We start from the raw sequence: 18,998 nt of genomic DNA on the forward strand, positions 1-18,998 counted from the left end.
TTGAAAGTTGAATGAAATCTTTTATTTTTCTTTTAGAAAGGCACATTTCAAATGCTCAAGGAATCTTATAATGACAACGGCATTCTGTATTGTGGTGTGCAGTCCTGGAAGAACAAGTTGGCGTACTGCAGGATGTGGTCAACAGCGCTAAGCAGCAGCACATCTGTGTTCACATCCAGGTCCAGCTCCGATGAGTAGTTCTTCACAGGAACGATGGACGAGGTGGACATACCCAGCAGCGCTGCGGCTTTGCTCATCTGCAAAACACAGAGACAGAAACTGAAACAGAGCCGGAAGAACTGGAACAGAACACCTTCTATCATCTCAGTGAAAATTAAACCTTTTTTTTTGCACATATATGTGATCCGTTTCAACCTACCGTCTCTTTAATGCTCAGGCTTTTGTAGACCTGACTGACATCTTTGGCCGTTCCCTGACAAAGCTGCTCAACGTGGGTCAGCAGAGCCACCTGGTGAACACCTGAAAGAGCAAACTATCATCAACCTTTCGAGTCAAATGTGATTCTAAAAGTTCTTATCAAAACAGACCTTAAGTCTTTCCGTAAATATGTTAAGTGACGGCCTTTTGCTCACCCAGGTCGCTGATGTGCTCTCGGAGCTGTCTGAAGGTGGAGCCGAGGCCTTTGTGGTGGAAAGAGATCTTCGAGGCGTCCACCATGAAGGCCACGCAGTGGATCTTATCCTTTAGGCTCGGCGTCTTCACGTAGCCCGCAGTTCCTGCCCCCACTGGCTGATCGGGGCTAAACTGAGAGCGAAGAATTCAAGCATCAGGTTGTGTTGTGCTGATAAAAACACTGAAAACAACATTCAGCAGGTAAAGTCTTAAAAAAAAAAAATCTGACTTCATCACATGATGAATAAATGAGTTTATCCCGAGGTAAAAATTATGCCAACCTGTGGCCTAATAGAGCATTTCTGTATTCACTTTTCATTTATCGCCTGCCGCCGAAGGCATAAAGGGTGATAATGTTTTTGCCCATGTCTGCGTGCGCATGTGTTTGTTTTTATGCAATGCTTGCAAAATATCTTACGAACAACTGGACTGATTTAATGAAACTCCCAGTAGATAATCATTGGATGAACATCTGTAACTGACCAGGTTTTGGAGTCAAGCCAATTAAAGCAACCTTAGAAAACACAAAATTAATGAAACTCAGTCGGTTTTACTGATATTGAGCCAAAATCTGGCGTTATTTAAAACACATATTCTGAGTGCTAACACATCTTGCAAGATCTTGAATGAATAATGTTGCTGATAAGGTTTGACCCAAACAGCTGTAACCCTGTCCCTTCTCAGCATTACATGATCTCAGTTTAAAACTATAAACGGCGGAGGGGGATGAGCACTGATTCAAGGAATGCTAGGCCTTTAATTTAATCTGTCTCTTCCGAGCATTGTAACTCTTTATGTGCACAAAGTTGTCTTGTGATCCTCTCACCTTGTGCCCTTCAGGTACGTGGCCTTTAATGACCGACAGGATGTCGTGAAGGGTCAGCCCGGTCATCTCTCCGTCGCCCAGACCCATTATATCGCACAGAACCAGCCCCGTATCGCCCTCCCCCTTCTGGGTTCGTATGCTAAAGGACTGCAGCTGAAACACACAAAATAAAGGTTAGTGAGTTCTTCAGAACAAGATGAAAAATGTATTTGTCTTGTACGTTTGCATTAGGTTTTTTATTTTATTTTCATGAATTGAAGGTGAAAAAGTCTGTCCAAAAAACAAAAAATAAGCTAATTACAAAGGTATCTTTGTGAACCTTCATATTTATGGAATTTTAGTAACAGTGCTCCTTTTAGGTTGAACTAAATGTAGCAGAGGTTTGTTGTCGGCTCACAAAAAGCTGATATTATTTGTTTTTGTCGAATCTTTATTTATGCACCAGCTGCTGGATCATTCGTACCTTTTTGGTGAAGCTGGTGGAGATGGAGGAGCCCACCATGGCACGGTTGGTGACTCTTCCATTAAACACCGACTGGACCGAGCTGATGAAGCTGGACTTTCCTGAATGAACTGGGCCGAGGAGGAGAACCCGGGCCTGAGTCACCTCCTTACAGCTCGGCCTGTAGGAGCTCACCGTCTTCATCAGGGTTTCCTTCCGCCTGGAGGATAAATTACAGAAAGATTTAAATAAAAAAGGGGGAAAAAGTCATTTGTTGGGAAAATATCTGCACAGAAATACTCACTCTGCTGTCCACTGGATGTCTCTCCACTGAGAGTCCAAGTTTGACTGAAATCCTGAAAACACTAAACAAGCTGATGAGGATTAATTTAAAAATTATTCCCGTTAGCTGTCTTTAACTTCTAAAACATGATGCAAGATGTATTACACATTTTGCCTTTGGTGTTTAAAGGCACTCGTTGCAAAGTATAAAATCAAACATAACATTTTTTTAATTCTAATTTATGTCAAATGGTGCAGCTTGAAAGAGCTTATCCCAGTAGTGTTCAAGATAAAATGCAGGTCCACACTCAATGTAAACAAAGCCCTTTTCTCTGCGTGTTTTACTCAACCATTCAGCATTTAAATATATTCCAATACATCAGAATTGTTAGATGTCTCCAAATTAAACTTCCTTTGTTGACCTATTTTCAAACTCCTGTAGTCGTTGTTTTAATTTAAGGACACCTTATTATTAATAATAAGAAAAAAAACATTGTGTTTTATTTGTTTTTGTTTTTTTATTGGTCTTTATGACGTTGCAATGAGTGCCTTTAATCAGTTTAATTCTTTGGTTTAAATGTCAACACAAATATTTCACATTCAGACATTTACAAGAACTTTTACTGAGTTTATAGACTTATTCTACATAATATATTTATTTTTAATTTGCTTGTGATCCGGATAATTAAGATGCTTTCTTTAAGTTTTGAAATAACATTTTGTCAAACTGTTTTTTTTTTTAAAGACACTTTTAGTTTTAGAGCTTTACCTGGGATTTCTACAGGAACTTTCTCCTTTTTTTCTGCTGCATTGGTGGTTTTGTGCAGATTGCTGCCACCAATGGTGAAGCTGGAAATAGATGTGGTCGTAGAAGTTGGACGTCCAAAGGAAAACCCAAAGCTAAGGAGGAGACACAGGGATGAAGGAAGTTTTCATTCCTACAGATTTCTTCTGTGGTTGTAAGTACAAATCCAAGTTTTTAAATGATGATTTTGTTTATTAAGAGGACAAAAGTTCTCCAAACCAACCTGGCCCCATGTGAAAAAGTATTTTCCCCCTAAAACCTCCTAACTGGTGGCAACGACTGAAATCAAGGTCATAAACTGATGTTCTCCTGCAGAATTAATGGTTCCATCATCCAGGTCCTGAAGCCGAAAAGCAGCCCCAGACCATCACACTGCCACCCTCGTGTTTGACTGTAAGTGTGATGCTCTTTTTCTAAAAAGCTGTGTTCATTTTACTCCAGATGTACCGGGACGCACACATTCCAAAAGGTTTTCAGTCCACAGAGTGTTTTTCTAAGGGAAAATACTGAGATGTTTGTTGCCAAATGTGAGCAAATCTGTGAAACTGCACATTTTGTATGATCTCACTGCATTTTCTGCACATAAACATCAGCTGGTCTGAAGAAGAAGAACATCGTCATGAGTTTTCTGTCCTCAGGCCTGTACTGACAGTGAGTCTGTTGTGGTGGTCCTGGGTGTTTCCTGTTTCCTCCCAGTTTTTCTCTTCTTTAATCCTCCTTGTTGCAGCTTCTTCGGGCTGTTTTGTTCCATTAGGTCATTTAAAAACTTCCTGTAACCAAATGTTTCAGGAAAGGAAGCTCGCGCTGCTCGCTCGTGGAGGTGAGACTAATGAACCTAATTCTGATCTACACGGAGTCAATCTATTGTTCTGGTTTTCAGCTTTCTGCAGTCCTGCTCGTTGCGGTTTCTGTGAAACTGCTTCATATTTACAGGAAATGCACCTACTTGGTTTTCTCCTCGGTTTTTGTCTCCATTACTCCTTGGTTTCGTCGTGGCAAAGTCCAGGAAACTGCCTCAGGAAAAACGGGACTTATTGTCTTATTTTTTCTGAGGAAAGGAAAGTGAAACTGAAACTTAAAATCAAAACTTGTTTACTTTCTGAAACCGTCAATTAGAAGAATGTATAATTTAAAATATTATAAATGTGCTATCATTACATTTGTGTGACAGATTATTCAAACAAGTTTAAAGTTGTTTGTTAACTCACTATTTGAACCAATCAACACAAATTACACAGATTTAGTTCTCTGTGAGTGTGTGTGTGTGTGTGTGTGTGTGTGTGTGTGTGTGTGTGTTAATTGACAGAGATGTTTCAGAAGAAAAACTGATGGTAACTTTTTGGACCTTCAGTCTAATTAGTCATTTAAATTCAGCTGACAGCAGATGTGGGGAGGAAATGTAAAAAGTTCACTTTTTTTTTTGTTCTTCTGTTGTTTAAAGTCACTCTGGACACTAGAGGACGCTCTTATCTTAAATTAGGAGCTGAAGCTTTTTACCTGCAGAGTGACAGCAGGGGTCAACCTGAGGCCACACTTTGTTCTTTGTTTCACACACACACACACACACACACACACACACACTGATGCAGCATCACTCAGCAGCTCTTAATAATGTGAGGATATTATGAACTGATTATCCATCTGCTGCTGGTGACTGCTTGACCCTGGATTTAAAATGTGTGTGTGTGTGTGTGTGTGTGTGTGTGTGTGTGTGTGTGTTGTTGGAGCACTACTTTACTGTTTAGAAACCCAGTAACTAGTTTCCTTCCAGGGTCATTTGCTGTAATCTATAATCGGTGTTAATGGACTTTATCTGAGTTGGCCGCAGCGTTTAGAGGTGTTTTTATCGAATGTTTCCTGTGATGTTGCAAACTTTCACTAAATATAGATTAAAATGATAACATTTATTTATTAACTGGGTTCAAAAACACCCTTAAAATGTAATTTAAAGAACTTTAGTTTGTGCTGGTTTTTATTAAAGAAGTTTGGTTGAATTTAATCCATCGCTGACCATTATTACATAAGACTGCTCACCTTGTAAAGGTAGACGTAGAGACATTTCTCTCGTTTGGTCCAGTCTGAGACGTGGAGATGTGTGTCAGCTCTTGTCTTTTTAAAAGAAAAGTCAGAGTATTTATCTGTTCAGCCTTTATTAACATAATGAAAACAGGATGGATCTTTTACTTTTTTATATATAAAATCTAAAACTCACATGGCTTGTAGATAAAAAACAGACCCTTGTTTTGCTGAAAACAAATCAAACCTGCAGCTGTTTTTTGGTTCATGTCTTGGGATGAATGTGAATATGTTAAATAAGCATGTAGCAGCTAAATATGTTAATAAAAACTGAAGTATTTATTATTTTGGATCTGGTAGCAGACAGGTAACACTTACACATGTCCTAAAGTTTGATCACTGAGCACTTTAAAAAAAATCCTCCAATTGATGAAACTATCATCCAGTTTATCTGTTGCACAAAATCTCTCAGGGTTTTATGTAATATTGTGATGATTTTTTTAAGAATAATCACTTTTTCTGGTGCTTGAATGTTAGAAATCCAGGAAAGTCGATCAAAGCTTCAGTGTTTTCAGGCCTCCACCTTCACTGTCATGACTTTAACAAAGTCTGACACCATGATAAGCTTTTACTGTGACAGCATCGACCCATACGTTTTTATTTCTGGGGCCCTTTGTGAAGATGAAAGCAGAGATTTTTAGGAAATATAACAAGTTAGAGTTTGAAGCGGCTCGCCTCGTCACGACGCGTCGCCCTGAACTAAAATACAACCTGATGCAGGTTTGAGGTCGGAGTGGAACTGCTGATTATTCGACTGTGGTCTGTTCTCTGCGGATGGGAGGGGTTTGAAGCAGCTGTTTCACAAACCTAATGTCCCAACAACAAGCTCATGACTTCACCCTGTTGTAACCAGAAAGTGTGCTTTTGTGTATATATAAATATGTGATGTACACTTAAATACCTTCTCAGAGCTGCAGGTGGGAAAGGTGGTGAATTGAGACATGAGTCAAAGTTTAAAATTAATTCATGGATGATCTGGATAAAAATGAGCAGCCAGTCATCTCTTGGTAATAACAGAGGTGGATCCTCTTTATGATGCATGACTGGGCTAAATAAATCAAGAGTTACGTCACCAATTATTCCCAATAAAAAGTCTGATTTGAAGTAGATTAAAAACTTGAAGGAATGCATATCACCCGCTGCCTTTCATGCCAGAGTTTTAAGCCAACAAATGGAAAATAATGACTTTTTGGATCAAATTTAACATTAAATAAATCTGCATGTTTGCACGCAGTGATACAAGATTTTATGTAATCAGTTAAAGCTCAGAGTGTGTGTCAGGGAGGACTCTCAGCCACTACCAGGCTGAACTTTAGCTCCGTACCTGTGAAACTGACTGAGTTTAAGGCTTTTTTGTGTTAAGGTGGATTAGCTGTGGTGGCCATGTTTACTCTAATGGTTAATCAGCTGTAGATGTTCCTCCGGTGGTTTTACTGAGAGTTTCATTAAACTCTGTTCAGAGGTTAATGAGATATTTTGCAAACACAACACAGATTGCATTTTTTTGTCCTCCATCCTGCAGTTTGGAGGCTTTTTAAACAGTTAAATAACAAACTCAACACTCGGATTCACTCGTAATTTTAATTTATTCACAAATAAAAAGTTGTCAGATGTTCCATTTTGTTTGCACAAGTTGTTCTTGGTTTTGTTTCGGCCTCTTTTCTCCGCAGCGGCTGCTCTGAAGCGCCTGAATCAACACTGAGACAGCTTTTCCAATGATGCAAACCGATGTCCAACATGTAAAACGATCATGGAAACAAACGTGGCTGTCGGCCAGCAGTCATGTAACCCATAGGTCAGAGGTCACCACATGCGGGCTGCGGTCTTGTTTTTCTGTTTGTCCCGTGAACTTCTGGAGTTGCAGTGAGTCACTGGTGGCTAACAAACTTCCAGTAGCTTCTCTCTGACATCTGTGGCTAAGTTCAGCCAGTTTGAACAGCTTTGACTCAGCAGCTCTGCATATCTGTGAAGTAAAGACCCTCAGGTGGGGGGGGAGGCGACGTGAGCGGTCTAAACAGGGAGGTATCCTCACCACGCAGCCGACCGTGTGACACAGCAGTCTGCTTTAAATGCGGCGTCTCGCCCCCCTCCACTGTCCCCTCGCTGCTCAAATGAGATGACACACATTTACTCCACTTCTCACTCCGTCTGCCTGAAAGCTCGCCAGGAGCCTGGATAACCCAAAGTTAGCAGGGAGGGTGGAAATAAAAGCCCAGCGGAGATCTGGATGGAACAGGCTGGAGCCACAGAGAGGGCACTCTGAAAACTGACTTTCTAATCCTGTCAGCAGAGGAGGCTGGTTGGTAAATCATACCTGTTATGTCATAATGAGACAAGAGAAAAGGTCCTCTCTGTGACAACTGAGGAGACCCTCTGCTCTGAGTTTAAAGGTGATATGTTTTTCCATATTTTGCTGGGTGTATTTGAGCTCATGGCCTCTTATCTGCATTTGTACCTTATAATAAAAAAGGGATTTAAACAACAGGTCTGCGCTGCAGCTGAAGGAGTTTTAGCATCCATGCTGTTTGTCAGTGTCTTGGGGTTTAGTTTAAATGATAAAATAAATAAACAAACCCTCCATAAACATGTGAAATCACATTAATTAAATCTGTAAAAACATGTTTTTCCTCATGTCTTCCTTGAAAATTTGAAACATTTTCAACACGTTCGTGTGCTCACATGGTTTTCCACATGAGATGTGAAAAACATAATATATTTATCTTTTTTTCTGTAAAGAGAATAAATGAAAACCTAAGTTTGTATTGTATGTTGCCTTTTAAACTGGATATATATATATATGGGAGCATAAAAGCAGATAGATAATAGAAATAGTGCTCCAAAGATAACTAATGTTGTTATTTGAGATAACCAGGTAAATAAAGATGTTCTAAATTACATTTAGAGTAAAGACTGCATTGTTTAAACAGTTTTTAAGAACATCATTGAGCTTCATCAGCCTGAAGGAAACTGTCAGCTGATTTCTTACAAAGCAGAGTTTCTTTTTCGCCGACATCTTTGACGTTGTGGAAACGTATTCCCAGTCTCGGAGCAAGAAGAGCAGAAAGACGAAGCGTTCCCTCAGGGCCTCTGCAGAGATCAGCAGGACTGCAGCTTTTTGTCTGGATGGAAATATGTTGTTTTTTTTCTTTTATCGGCCACCAGGGAGGGAAGAACTGTTGAAGTTGTTGAATGGTGTTTACTGGATTTAAAGGATTTTCGTTTTGCCAGTATTTCTTTTTATTGCAAGTAAGAAACAGAAACCTCTCCCTGTTTACCTGCTGTAAAAGTGAAATGTTCTCCGTTTCCTCAGCAGCTCTTTGAATATCAAATACAGAGAAACAACACTGCTGTTTATCCCCGCAGGCTACAGGTAATCTCACCTAGACTGGATTTGAACTTAAACTATCTTCAGGTATAAGTTATATAAACGGATTCAGGACGCTCAAACGCTTTTTGAATTTTGGATCTTTTAAAGAACAACAAAATCGTCTCTGTCAGTGATTCCTGGTTGTTTTCTAATTATTTATGTAACCGGAGGTGTGTTTAAGTCTTGAATTAGACTAATTTAACACCCAGTCAGCTTTTTGCTTTTGCAATCTGCTGAAATCTCTGCTGCTGACACAGTGTTTGGTTATGACGGGTTTTTTTCTGCTCTTTGTTTGAATGAGACATACTTTTAATGTTGCAGAAGTAAAATTGCTGGGTTATGATGATACTTTTGGACACTGACTGTGGCCTGATTGCTCCCCATGAGTCACTTGTGCGATTAAATGTTCGTCTTGTGGCGCTGCAGAGTGCTGGAGGTTTCATTGTTAAACACAAGACTTTTTGCACCAGGAGCTAATCGCAGTGATAACAGCTTTCTGTTGTTTCATTCTTCACCCTCCTTAAGGCCTCGTAACTGAAGAGACGAAGAGAAAACCGTGTAACTTTGGGTCCATTTGACCCGAAGGCCGCGGGAGGGTTAAAAAGTTTCTGCAAAACTAAATGTTGTCAAACTGAATTGTATCCGAGTTAGAGGTTCTAACTCAACAGTAAAGTTTTTGTCCTTTCAGCTTTTTTTAAATTCAGTGAGGTGTTCATCATTACTAAAGCTTTTTTTTTTTACTACATTTCCATTTTATTTGTTCGTGTCTGACTCAAAATGCCTCTTTTTGCTGGAATTATTTTGCTTGTTTGTAAGTGAGGAAGTTTCTTGTGAGTTTAACTTAAAGTTTAAGCCATGATGCTACAAGATTTTATGAAAATCTACAGCTGTTTGGAAGCAAATCTTAATCCAACACCTTTTATCACCAAGACTAAACAAAGAGTTCTGCAGGGACAAAACCCCACAAAGATCCAGACGTCCGAACCCAAATCTAAGCTCGTGGAAATCAAAACTCATCATGATGACTTGCACTATAACAAGAAGTCCGTGTGGTGTAATAAGTGACGCAGGTCGATGTCGATGGGCAGTCCAGCTGCTGTAAACAGGTCTTAATTATAAGACGAACTATCATATTCGTCACCAGAGCTGCTTGTTTGTGCACGGAGATCCAAGAAATATTAATAGCCTTCAGCTACTTTTGGAATAAGTTTATTTTTAAGAGTCTGGTTTGTGTGATTTGAAAGGACCTAAAATAAACAGGATTGTTATAACAGCCTTTTCAGCATCTTTACGGCACAAGATGTTACAAAAAAACAACCCCCCCTTCCTGGTAACACCTTGTTTCCACTTCTGTAAACAACCTGCACATTCGAAACGTCACTAATGACACACAGGTTTGGTTCTTCTGAGGCTTGAACTTGGTGTGCCGAAGACATAAATAAGTAATTACGCCATTAAACCTTTCGATTCAAAAGTTTCTGACAGTCTTGTTTTTGCTTTCTGAAGATCTGAGCCTCCATTTTTAAAAACATCATCGCTCAGCTTCATCTCATCTGGGGGAACAAACTACTCCTGCTCTGTGGGGAAGTGAAAGTATCTGTAAAAATCTAAATGAAGTGTGAATTCATAAATCCTAGATACTATTTTATTGTTTTTGTATCTCGAAATGATTGCTACTGTAAAAAGCCCACACCAGAGCACCACCTCCACACATCTCGATTTTTGCACCACCAATGGGTTTTGTTTCCCTTTCAGCAAATAAGTGGCTGCTACATGTTTCTTTAGAGTAAGAACTAAAGTTAAACATCTGGAAAAGAGCAACAAGAGTGGAAAAAAGAGAAAAGTAGACAAGAATAGCAGGGAAACGAGACAAAAAGTGGAGACAATGTGATGAAGTGAGCCAGAGGTGAAAAGAAAGGAGCATCAAACCGGTCTGAACCAGCTGACTCTTGGGGTTTTCACACTCCTCCCCTTCCTCCCTCCTCCTCCTCATCTTTCCTCTGACTCAGATGAGATGAACTTTCTCTTTACGCTCCATGCATGAAGGTGGGGGGGGAAGGAAAAGGATATACACACTCTCCCAAGAAGTGTAAGAGGATCCAGAGCTGAGGGGCGGGCCGGAGGTGGTGCTGATCCACGGATGGGCAGGTGTTTCCCTGCACATTATGTAAGGAATCAGAAGATATCTGGAGAGCGTGAAAGCCAATGTAGTAATTATCCTGCAGACATGCTCGGGATTTGTAGGAGACGTCTGGTGGGACAATCTGTTCCCTGTGGCGACAGTGGGTGTAATCTCTATTTCTGGTACAAGTTGTAGATCTATATTTGGATACTATGAGATGAACTGGAGTTGGAGGGGCGACTCATAATGGTTTCCATGAAGGATTTAATGCATGCCTTATTTGTCAGAATGAGTGTAATTATATACAATACTGAGATTTGATTCTATAAATTGTCTATTTCATAAATATTTAAATGAAATGACGAACATATAAATGAATATTGCTATCTCATTGGAAGAAAAAAATGTTTTTAAGCATAAAATGTACAAATAACAGGAGCATAGTAACCCAATACACTGACCATAATCTCCTTTTTTATTATTTTTGTAGAGTTCACCACAAATACAGCATGTCCTCTCCATCTAGACTAGTTTAATGTATTATATAGGAGTGTGTTTTCAGTGTTAAAGTACTCATTGTCCATAAAAACATCCATGGAAGAGCTGTTTGGGATCCGACTAACTTTTGAAATAAAGAAGAAAAACAAATGTTTAATAAAAATGGAACAACGCTTTAATTTAAGCAGTAGTTTGTGACTTACAAACAAGTACCTCTCCACAGCAGTGAAGTTAATTAAGTATTACTAATATAAAAGAGATTTAAAACTTGAGTGTGAATGAATTAGTTTGCCGTTAAGGATGTACAATAATTGGAGGGTTGGGAGCTGCGTCTATCCTTAAACCTGAGCCTGAACTGATTTTTCTGAAAGGACGAAAATGACAAGTTATACTGATCTAGATTTTGTTTTGATGACAGAACCCAAGAAACAGATGTAAAGCTGTAATTAGGCTGAAATTAATTATCCCAGCCTCGTTATTGCTTACATTGTGTGGTTTTTCTCCGGGCTCCCCTCACTCATCATCACACCATCATTTAGCTCATGCCTCATCCTTTCGTTATAAAACATTCACTTGTTTACCAGTAAATGGAAAGTTTTTGATGGTCAGCAGACAGGTCAGAAGCCACGGTGTCTCTGTCTGTGGGACATTTTCCATCTGATACATCCTGGCTCCGGGTCAGGACTAATGAGAACCGACGGTGCTCCTGGACTCTGCCAAGTCCTAAAAATTACACTCGTGGTCTGGCTCAGACTGACTTCTGCCTTCACGGAAGATCAGGTCCGGTCTATTAATACACATCTCATCCCCGGCTTCACTCACAGGAGCAAAGACAGGACCACTGCAGCCAATTTGGAGCAATTTGTCTCAGTGTCCATTTTGGGGCAACACATTAACCGTAAACAAGTTGATCATTTAAAGAACTTCTGGTTTAAGTGGATTTTGTTTGAATGATTTAATTTAAGTTTGACAAAAAGCAAAAACAGGAGAAATCACAGCTTTGTACTGGTCCAGATGTTTAATAAAGGCTCCAGTTTGTGGAACGTCATAGTGTTGGACTTTTTAAACGTTTGAAGCAGAAAGCCCAGCTGGACCTTACACTTCTCACCTTTGACCTTTCCTCAAGGCTCTGCGCTGCCTGGAGACACATCCGCAGCTCACTGTGGTGTTATGCACCAACTTCTCTGTGCTGACTCAGACGTTTTATGACACCTGAGTGAACTGGAGCAGTTCAAACAGCAATAAAATAATCTTTGTTTCTTTTCACCACTGAGCCGTCTCACTGTAAACTTCTGTCAAACTTAAGTCCCGTGTTTATATTTTGCTCAGGGAAAGAAGATTTAGTTATCAGAAGGAATCTAAAGAGTACGAACAATGACAATATGTGTAAATATTCAAAACGTTCAAAGCTTTTTACCTATACTGAACATGCAAATTGCACACGCCCTAAAAACTTGTGACATTATGCTGTGATGAAACTGCACATTTTTTGATTGGCCTTTTATTGTGGCCAGCCTAAAGCACACCTGGGCAATAATCACTCTGTCTAATCAGCATCTTGATAAGCCACACCTGTCAGGTGGATGGATTAGCTCGACAAAGAAGTGAGTATTTGACAGAAAGGCCTGTTGTGTAGATAGAAAAAGGTGAAAAATGGGAACAAAAACAAAAGTGTTGCATTTATGTTTTTGTTCAGTGTAAGTCCTCAACACCAGAATGGTAAAAACTTTCCTCTTTAATCCAAATGAAGCAAACTTGAGCAGAACTACGTATGCCAAAGCTGACATTCACCTGCTGCCACTTAGTTTTTCCATGACACAACTTCCCAGCTGCAGCTTATTTATTCCTCAGAAGAAATCATTTGACGTGCAGTCGTCGTTGGCATCCTGTGTTTGACTTATCTGGAAAAGGAAATGTTTCTTAGTTTCCAGCTTCCGGGCATTAGAGACATTTTACTTTCCAAATATAACTCGTAAAAAATGCTACAGGAAAAGGGCTTTTGGAAAGTGTAAATAATGTGACTTTAAATCAAAATGGCATTTTAGGAGGAAGAAAATATAAGATTGCATTCAGTTTAAGTAACAATAATCAAAAACTTTTTTTTAATTCTGTAAATGTATGAAGAAAATTTAAACTTGACCTCTTAAACTTTATCCAGAGAGGGCCACTAACAACCAAATCACAGCAGATTTGTTTGAATTTAAATGAACTAAAGCTAAAGACTATTTAAATAAGAGTAAGATGCAAAACTACTGATATATTGATGACATCTGCATGAATCTCTTAACATTGTAATGCTTTTGTTTTACTTCTATAGTCCCTTCTGGGCAAACGCTAACACCCAAACCACTTGTTTACAGAAATGGTCTTGCTTTTAGAGACAAATATAAGACAGAACTATGGTGTATCATCAGAGGAGAAAAGCCTAATCAATGTATTAACTGCACACTGGGATCAGAGTAAAAACTGGAGTTAAAAATAAACTTTTTTTAACTCCTGATGGACACAGACTCAGATCAGCCACAGCATTAAATCTAGGGCGCCCATTTGACGTTTTAAACTCAGCAGCTTCCAATTAAATTAAGCATCTGGAGCCCAATCCATCTATGGTCTCTCTCCAGAATCTGCAGGACTCAAAAATTATACAAATTTTAAACAACAACATCCAGCTGTTTTTAAGCACAGGGTTATACAGAGGTTGTTGTTCTGCCTCTCTGCTCATGGCTGGACGTCCGCTCACACATTTGAACGCATCACAGTAAATGCACATATCATCTTGAAACCATACACAAGTTATGCTGCATAACATTCCCTGCAAGATGTTTTTTTAGCTGTTGATTCTAGTGAACATATTAATTAGTGTCAGATTCGATTGGAGCATTTTCCTTGAAGTGACACCAAAAACCTGCTTTTTATAGTTTTCCAGATGCTTGTTTTTGTGTTCATTTGGTGATTTACTTATTTTTCTCCTCCAGATGGAAACGTGTACACAAACGGGATATATTGTGACTCTTGTGAAAGTCATTTTTTCCCTTTAACTTTGTAGGAGCTGAAGTCCTTCCAAGTGCTGGCTTTCAAAGCTGAAGGTGCCGCTTTTTTATCTCGTCTCTGTTGTGCGCAGGCCATAAACAGCCTGGGAGCTGCACTTCAGAGCTCTGCCTTTTGCAGGACGTTGTTACAGTTAAATAAATCTAATAAACCGTTCATGTCTGCATTGAAGAAAAGATTATGACTCCCCCCCCACCTCTAATTACTAATACTGCAGCATGGGAGTTAATTTGCACATCATATGAACACTGATCCTTAATATTATGACTCTTGCAACACTTTGTTTGCAGGTCAGAACATCAGACACCCCCAGGTGTTTTTTGTCCTTTTCCTGACTGATCAGAGGTGTTTTGCTGGCTGAAAGGTGGGGGTTTTTATTCTGTATTTTATGGATATTGTTATGACTGATGAGTGTATTTCGTTCTTGCGTATATTTCAGTGTGATCCATGAACCAGGATATCACATGCCTGAGTATCTCAGCCATCGTTCTGCACAGAGGGAGGGGTGATGGGCTGCCGCATGCTTTCTCTGCACTCTAGATAAGTGTCCTGCATTTCAACAGGCAGGCCCTGCCAAGGCCCTCAGAGCTGCAAAGGGCAGTCAAGGCGTTAAATGCCCCCCCTCAAATCCGCCCTCCTCCCTGCAAACCTCCATGTGGTGCACCAGCGAGAAGCGGAGCAAACCGGCGTGAGCCAGTGCTGAGAGCTGCATCACCCCCTCCCCTCTGCCTCCTTCTTCCTCTCAAATATACACACACACAAATTAGGACCGCTGAACTGACGGGGGACTTGCTGTCATCTCTTTGAAGCCTCCAACTTTCACATCACTCTAAATAAAGTTCAATGTTGATGCTTTGTTGCTGGAAAAAAATCAAGACTTACGACAAAATTTGATCCTACTCTGCTGGCCAAGCTTTGATTTCTTGTTGTTTGTTGATCCGCTCAGACCTTCAACATGATCAGTGTATCAGTTTCCCAACTCAGTGCCAAAACTTATCATGTGAGTTATAATCTAAAGACCATGTCTTTAAAAGAAAATCTGAATTATTAAAACTTCTAGTCCCAACTTCTAGTCTGAATCAAAGATAGGATTTGTTAAAGGATCTGAATTAGTTAAAAAAATCTACTTTTTCTCTTATGGGAAGGTCTATTAAGAGAAACTACAAGAATGAGTTTACTCTGAGGACTTAATAGTTGAGGAGTTTTTATTTCTCCTGATTTATAAACATAAATTTCCTTTTCTGTCCTCCAAAAAAAAAAGTCTGACCTCATTATTCTCAGCTGCACATAGGAAGGACAAACTTCTCAAAAAAAGAGCATAATTATAGAAAAGTGCTTCTCCGTTTCAAAATAAAACATGCAAGTGTGAGATTTTTGTCTGTTTGGGAGAAAACCCAAAGTTTTGTTCAGGATGTTCCAAACAGACAAGGCCTCTTCCTGTTGTTAAAAAGCAGGGGGGATTCTGGGAGCCAACTTCTCTCTAAATACCACTCAAGGATACTTTAGTTTCTGACTGAACTCATTTTCTGAAGTTTTAAATGGAAAAACCAGACAAAGCATCCTGGGATGCGTTTGCATCATGAAAAAAAGCATCCAATAAACAACTTTGAATCTTTTAAAAAAGGGCTGTAAAAATAGCAAAGTGGAGCATGTGTTATATCTGCAGGCAAGAAAACCATAAAATACAAATGACTTGATCAAACATGATAAAAACTTTTTAAACTTTTTGGCAATCAGTTGTGAAAACCCCCTCCTGGTTCATTTCGAAGTGCTTTAAACGTGTTACATCACCTGTTACAACAACAAAAATCCCCTCTGCGGCAGTTTCACCAACTTGCAAGAGAAATAAAACACGAGATGTTTTTAAAGCCTTAAAAATGTGCTAAATTCACAATTATTATTTTTTCTTTTTGTTCAGGCTTGACAAGTTTGAAGTTATCCAAATGTTTACATATTATAAATGTGAAAATCAGAGATGGCCATGAAGTGATTTTTGAGACAATTTGAGGCTTTTTTTAATAATTAAAATGCTACATTTTGCAGTGTTTCAAAGCATTTATTACATGCTCTGGTTTGCACTACATGTAGCCGAATGGCAGGAAGACATTTTACACAGCTGCTTTGAAAGTCACGTATAAAGTAGCAGAGAAAACAAAGGGCAGACGTCAGCGTGTTTTCATGTAAAGAAGTCGACCCAGGGGTGGAGGAGGGGTTCCTGTCGCACATACACACACACACACACACACGACTCTTGCAATACGTTTTGTGAGAAAAGTGTTTCCTGTGCTCAATGGGTCTTTAAACATGTGACTCATCAGCTTGTGTGTGTGTGTGCGTGTGTGTGAGAGAGCGTTTACCACACGGGTGTGGGTGCAGATGATTTTTATCTCAACCTACAGAAAAAAAACACAGGAAGGAGACCGGCTGCAAGAATGTTCAAGACAAACTTTACTTTTGGTTCAAAAGGTCACGGCAAGTCTTTAAGATGAGCTTTACTCTGAAGTCTTTAATTGCAAACTCATGTGACGGCGCCCGTATGTGTGGATGTTACCAGTTCCCCCCCTAAGCCATGTGACCAATTAATAACTAACATGACTCCCTCTGAAACCACAGTGTGTTCCGGTGTTACACACTTCTGCAGAAAATCATGCTGAAATCCTGTGATTTTACCTTTCAGCTGAATTTAACAGCAGAATTTACCTTTACTGGTAAATGTATGGGTTTCATCAGTTGGAGGCAGGATGTCTTCAGATGCAGAAATGCTCCTGATTTTCCAGACCAACCTCTCACACAGTGCCGGGACATCCCAGAGCTTCCCAGCAGGCCCATAAACCCCCCCGTCCTTCCCCTCTCACCTGGATTCCTGGCTCACAGATTTGTTTTGTATGAAACATGGCATGAAAACAAAGTTGCAACGTGATCTGTTTATGGTGGTAAACCAAACGGATGGTGATTATTTTCGCCTCTCAGCTTTCGCTCGCTGGATGCAGGTTGCATGTTTTCGTCAGTCATGACTCGGCGTGTTTTATAAATACATGCGTGTATGAACCAGAATCTAATGGAGTCTGGCAGATAAGTAAACAAAGGATATAGCTTGCATAAGATAGGGTAGTGCAGACAAACCTTTTCAAAACTTTGTTTTTTATGGTGAAAGACGCTGAAAGCTTGATTATTTTGAAGGAAAAAAAATTTAGACAGTGATCTGGAGTTTTTACTGAATATATATTTACCTGTCTGGGACTAGAATAACATCTTAATCTTTCCGTTTATTGTACATTCAGCTGTGTGAGGTCCAGTTTCCTTTTCACAACAAACACAAGAATTATTGGCCCATTTCAGCTCAGGTTCATAAAGATCATTAAGGGCTTCGTCCATCGACACAAATCCTAAAATTCCTACTTTAAGGTCAAATGCACCACAAGGTGTGGTTGCCATAAAAGGTAAGTAGGTCAACTGTCAGTGATGCTCCTGAGCACACCAGTCTGAACTGTGTTTTTTTTTTTTTCTTGGCCTGTTTAGTTTCAAAAAGCCATTTAAAGTCGGCCTGCCATTTGTCATTTAAAGGCCCCATGTGACGTCACGTAGATATGACTTTTGGCACATGGGGGAAATTTATTAAATGCGCTTGACAATAGCTCAGCCAATGGGGAGCGAGCAGGCGAGCAGAGGGCGTGGCCTGATGTTCCAGGCTGCTCAGACAAACACTCACACCCACACAGTCTTGGGTTTCACTTCCCCTTTTGTTGTTGGGGTTGATGCTGAGAGCCTGTTTGCCCGGTGCTGCTAAACCGTCTGCAGCTCTGGTTTGAACTTGTCAGCTCAGATGCGTGACATAAGACATTGCTGTCACATGTTTCCTCTGTTTGAGCAGGGGGTATTTAACTCTGAGGAGCATGTGATGCATGGCGATAACACAGGAAGAACAACTTTGCAAATAAAACAATGCTTTTACAAGTTTGCAAAACATGTTTTTTTGCAAACTATTCACGTTACTGTACACTACTGTATGCAAAACTAGTTGCAGCAAAATAGAAAACACCACAAATATTTTGCAAACATAACATTAGGCTTAAGGGAAAAGTGAACAGAACACAAATCTGATAAATGCTGCATATAAATATGCTTTTTTGAATAAAGTGTGCATCTATAAAACTTTAAAAAGGTTGTAAATACCCTTTAAAGTTTTGTACGTACACACTTCATCTTCACAGACAAACATATTTATGCAAATATGTCTTGTGAAATGCAACATGAGGGCGTTATGGCTCCTAGTTACACTTTTTGCTTTTGTTTCCATGATTTAGGATCCTGTTTGGTTGATTATCGCCCAAAGGCAAAGTTAGGCAATAATGCTTTTGTATGTGTGTGTTTGTGAACATGTTATAGGCATCCCATGAACCACTGGTGCTGTTTGAATTACGAGTCAAGTCACTATAGGAGTTAGAAAGCTGGACCCTGAGGCCTCCTCCTCGATGTAATCATGGTGGGTTGTTGTTTGTTTTTTTCCAGATGAGGTGAAACTTCTTCCAGAATCAGGACAACTCCAACAATCTACACCAGCGTTCCGTCATTTCTCATCGTGCACATTTTTTTATTTTACCAAGAAAAAAACTGACTGAGGCTAAAAATCGAATTTACGAGAGGTGTCCAAAACTGGCAACAAAACACAAAGTTTATAGGATGATCTTCAAACTCTCTCACTGATGTACAGGAATGACATACATTCCTTCCAGGAAAGTTCTGGGTAAACATTTTCATTATTCAAATCTAAACACCGCAGGCTGCTTGGTGTAAAATAGGCCAAAAGTCAAAGTTGTTTTTGTTGATGACTGCTGCAGGAAACTGTCAAGGGATTCAAAATTTATTGCACAAAGCTTTGAAGAATAATTTTATTGGTGG

The 18,998-nt window shown here is 39.7% G+C and overlaps 1 protein-coding gene and 1 long non-coding RNA gene across 4 annotated transcripts in view; one reads left to right on the forward strand and one right to left on the reverse strand.

Moving 5' to 3' along the window:
- LOC108234304 (interferon-induced protein 44) lies at positions 1-4,065 on the reverse strand. Of its 2 annotated transcripts, none has more exons than XM_037974350.1 (8): positions 3,935-4,065; positions 2,953-3,083; positions 2,206-2,266; positions 1,923-2,121; positions 1,460-1,612; positions 594-765; positions 380-480; positions 1-257 (listed from the first exon to the last, which is right to left on the reverse strand). In XM_037974350.1, the coding sequence occupies exons 1-8, from the start codon at positions 3,961-3,963 to the stop codon at positions 66-68; spliced, it is 1,038 nt and encodes a 345-aa protein (XP_037830278.1). In that variant the 5' UTR covers positions 3,964-4,065; the 3' UTR covers positions 1-65. The 2 variants fall into 2 exon arrangements, with proteins under 2 accessions (XP_037830278.1, XP_017268873.1); XM_017413384.3 differs by having other exon boundaries at positions 2,206-2,275.
- The window catches only part of LOC112450412, a 27,652-nt gene continuing 12,318 nt past the window's right edge, over positions 3,665-18,998 (forward strand). The window contains exon 1 of one of the 2 annotated variants that reach the window (XR_005232856.1): positions 3,665-3,808. This is a non-coding gene — a long non-coding RNA (uncharacterized LOC112450412). Of the gene's footprint in view, positions 3,809-4,670; positions 7,455-18,998 lie in introns of those variants that run through there. The other variant, XR_003039027.2, reaches the window with a different exon arrangement.

This window comes from Kryptolebias marmoratus, linkage group LG24 (assembly GCF_001649575.2).
Source record: "Kryptolebias marmoratus isolate JLee-2015 linkage group LG24, ASM164957v2, whole genome shotgun sequence".
NCBI lineage: Eukaryota > Metazoa > Chordata > Actinopteri > Cyprinodontiformes > Rivulidae > Kryptolebias > Kryptolebias marmoratus.

Bases quoted from the DNA above. Each gene is read 5' to 3' on its own strand.
- LOC108234304 (XM_017413384.3), bottom strand. From the start codon at position 3,963: ATGGAGACAAAAACCGAGGAGAAAACCAA. The intron at 1,613-1,922 runs GTACGAATGATC...TGTGTGTTTCAG, and splicing joins CCACCAGCTTCACCAAAAAG to CTGCAGTCCTTTAGCATACG. The intron at 258-379 runs GTAGGTTGAAAC...TGTGTTTTGCAG, and splicing joins GCCTGAGCATTAAAGAGACG to ATGAGCAAAGCCGCAGCGCT.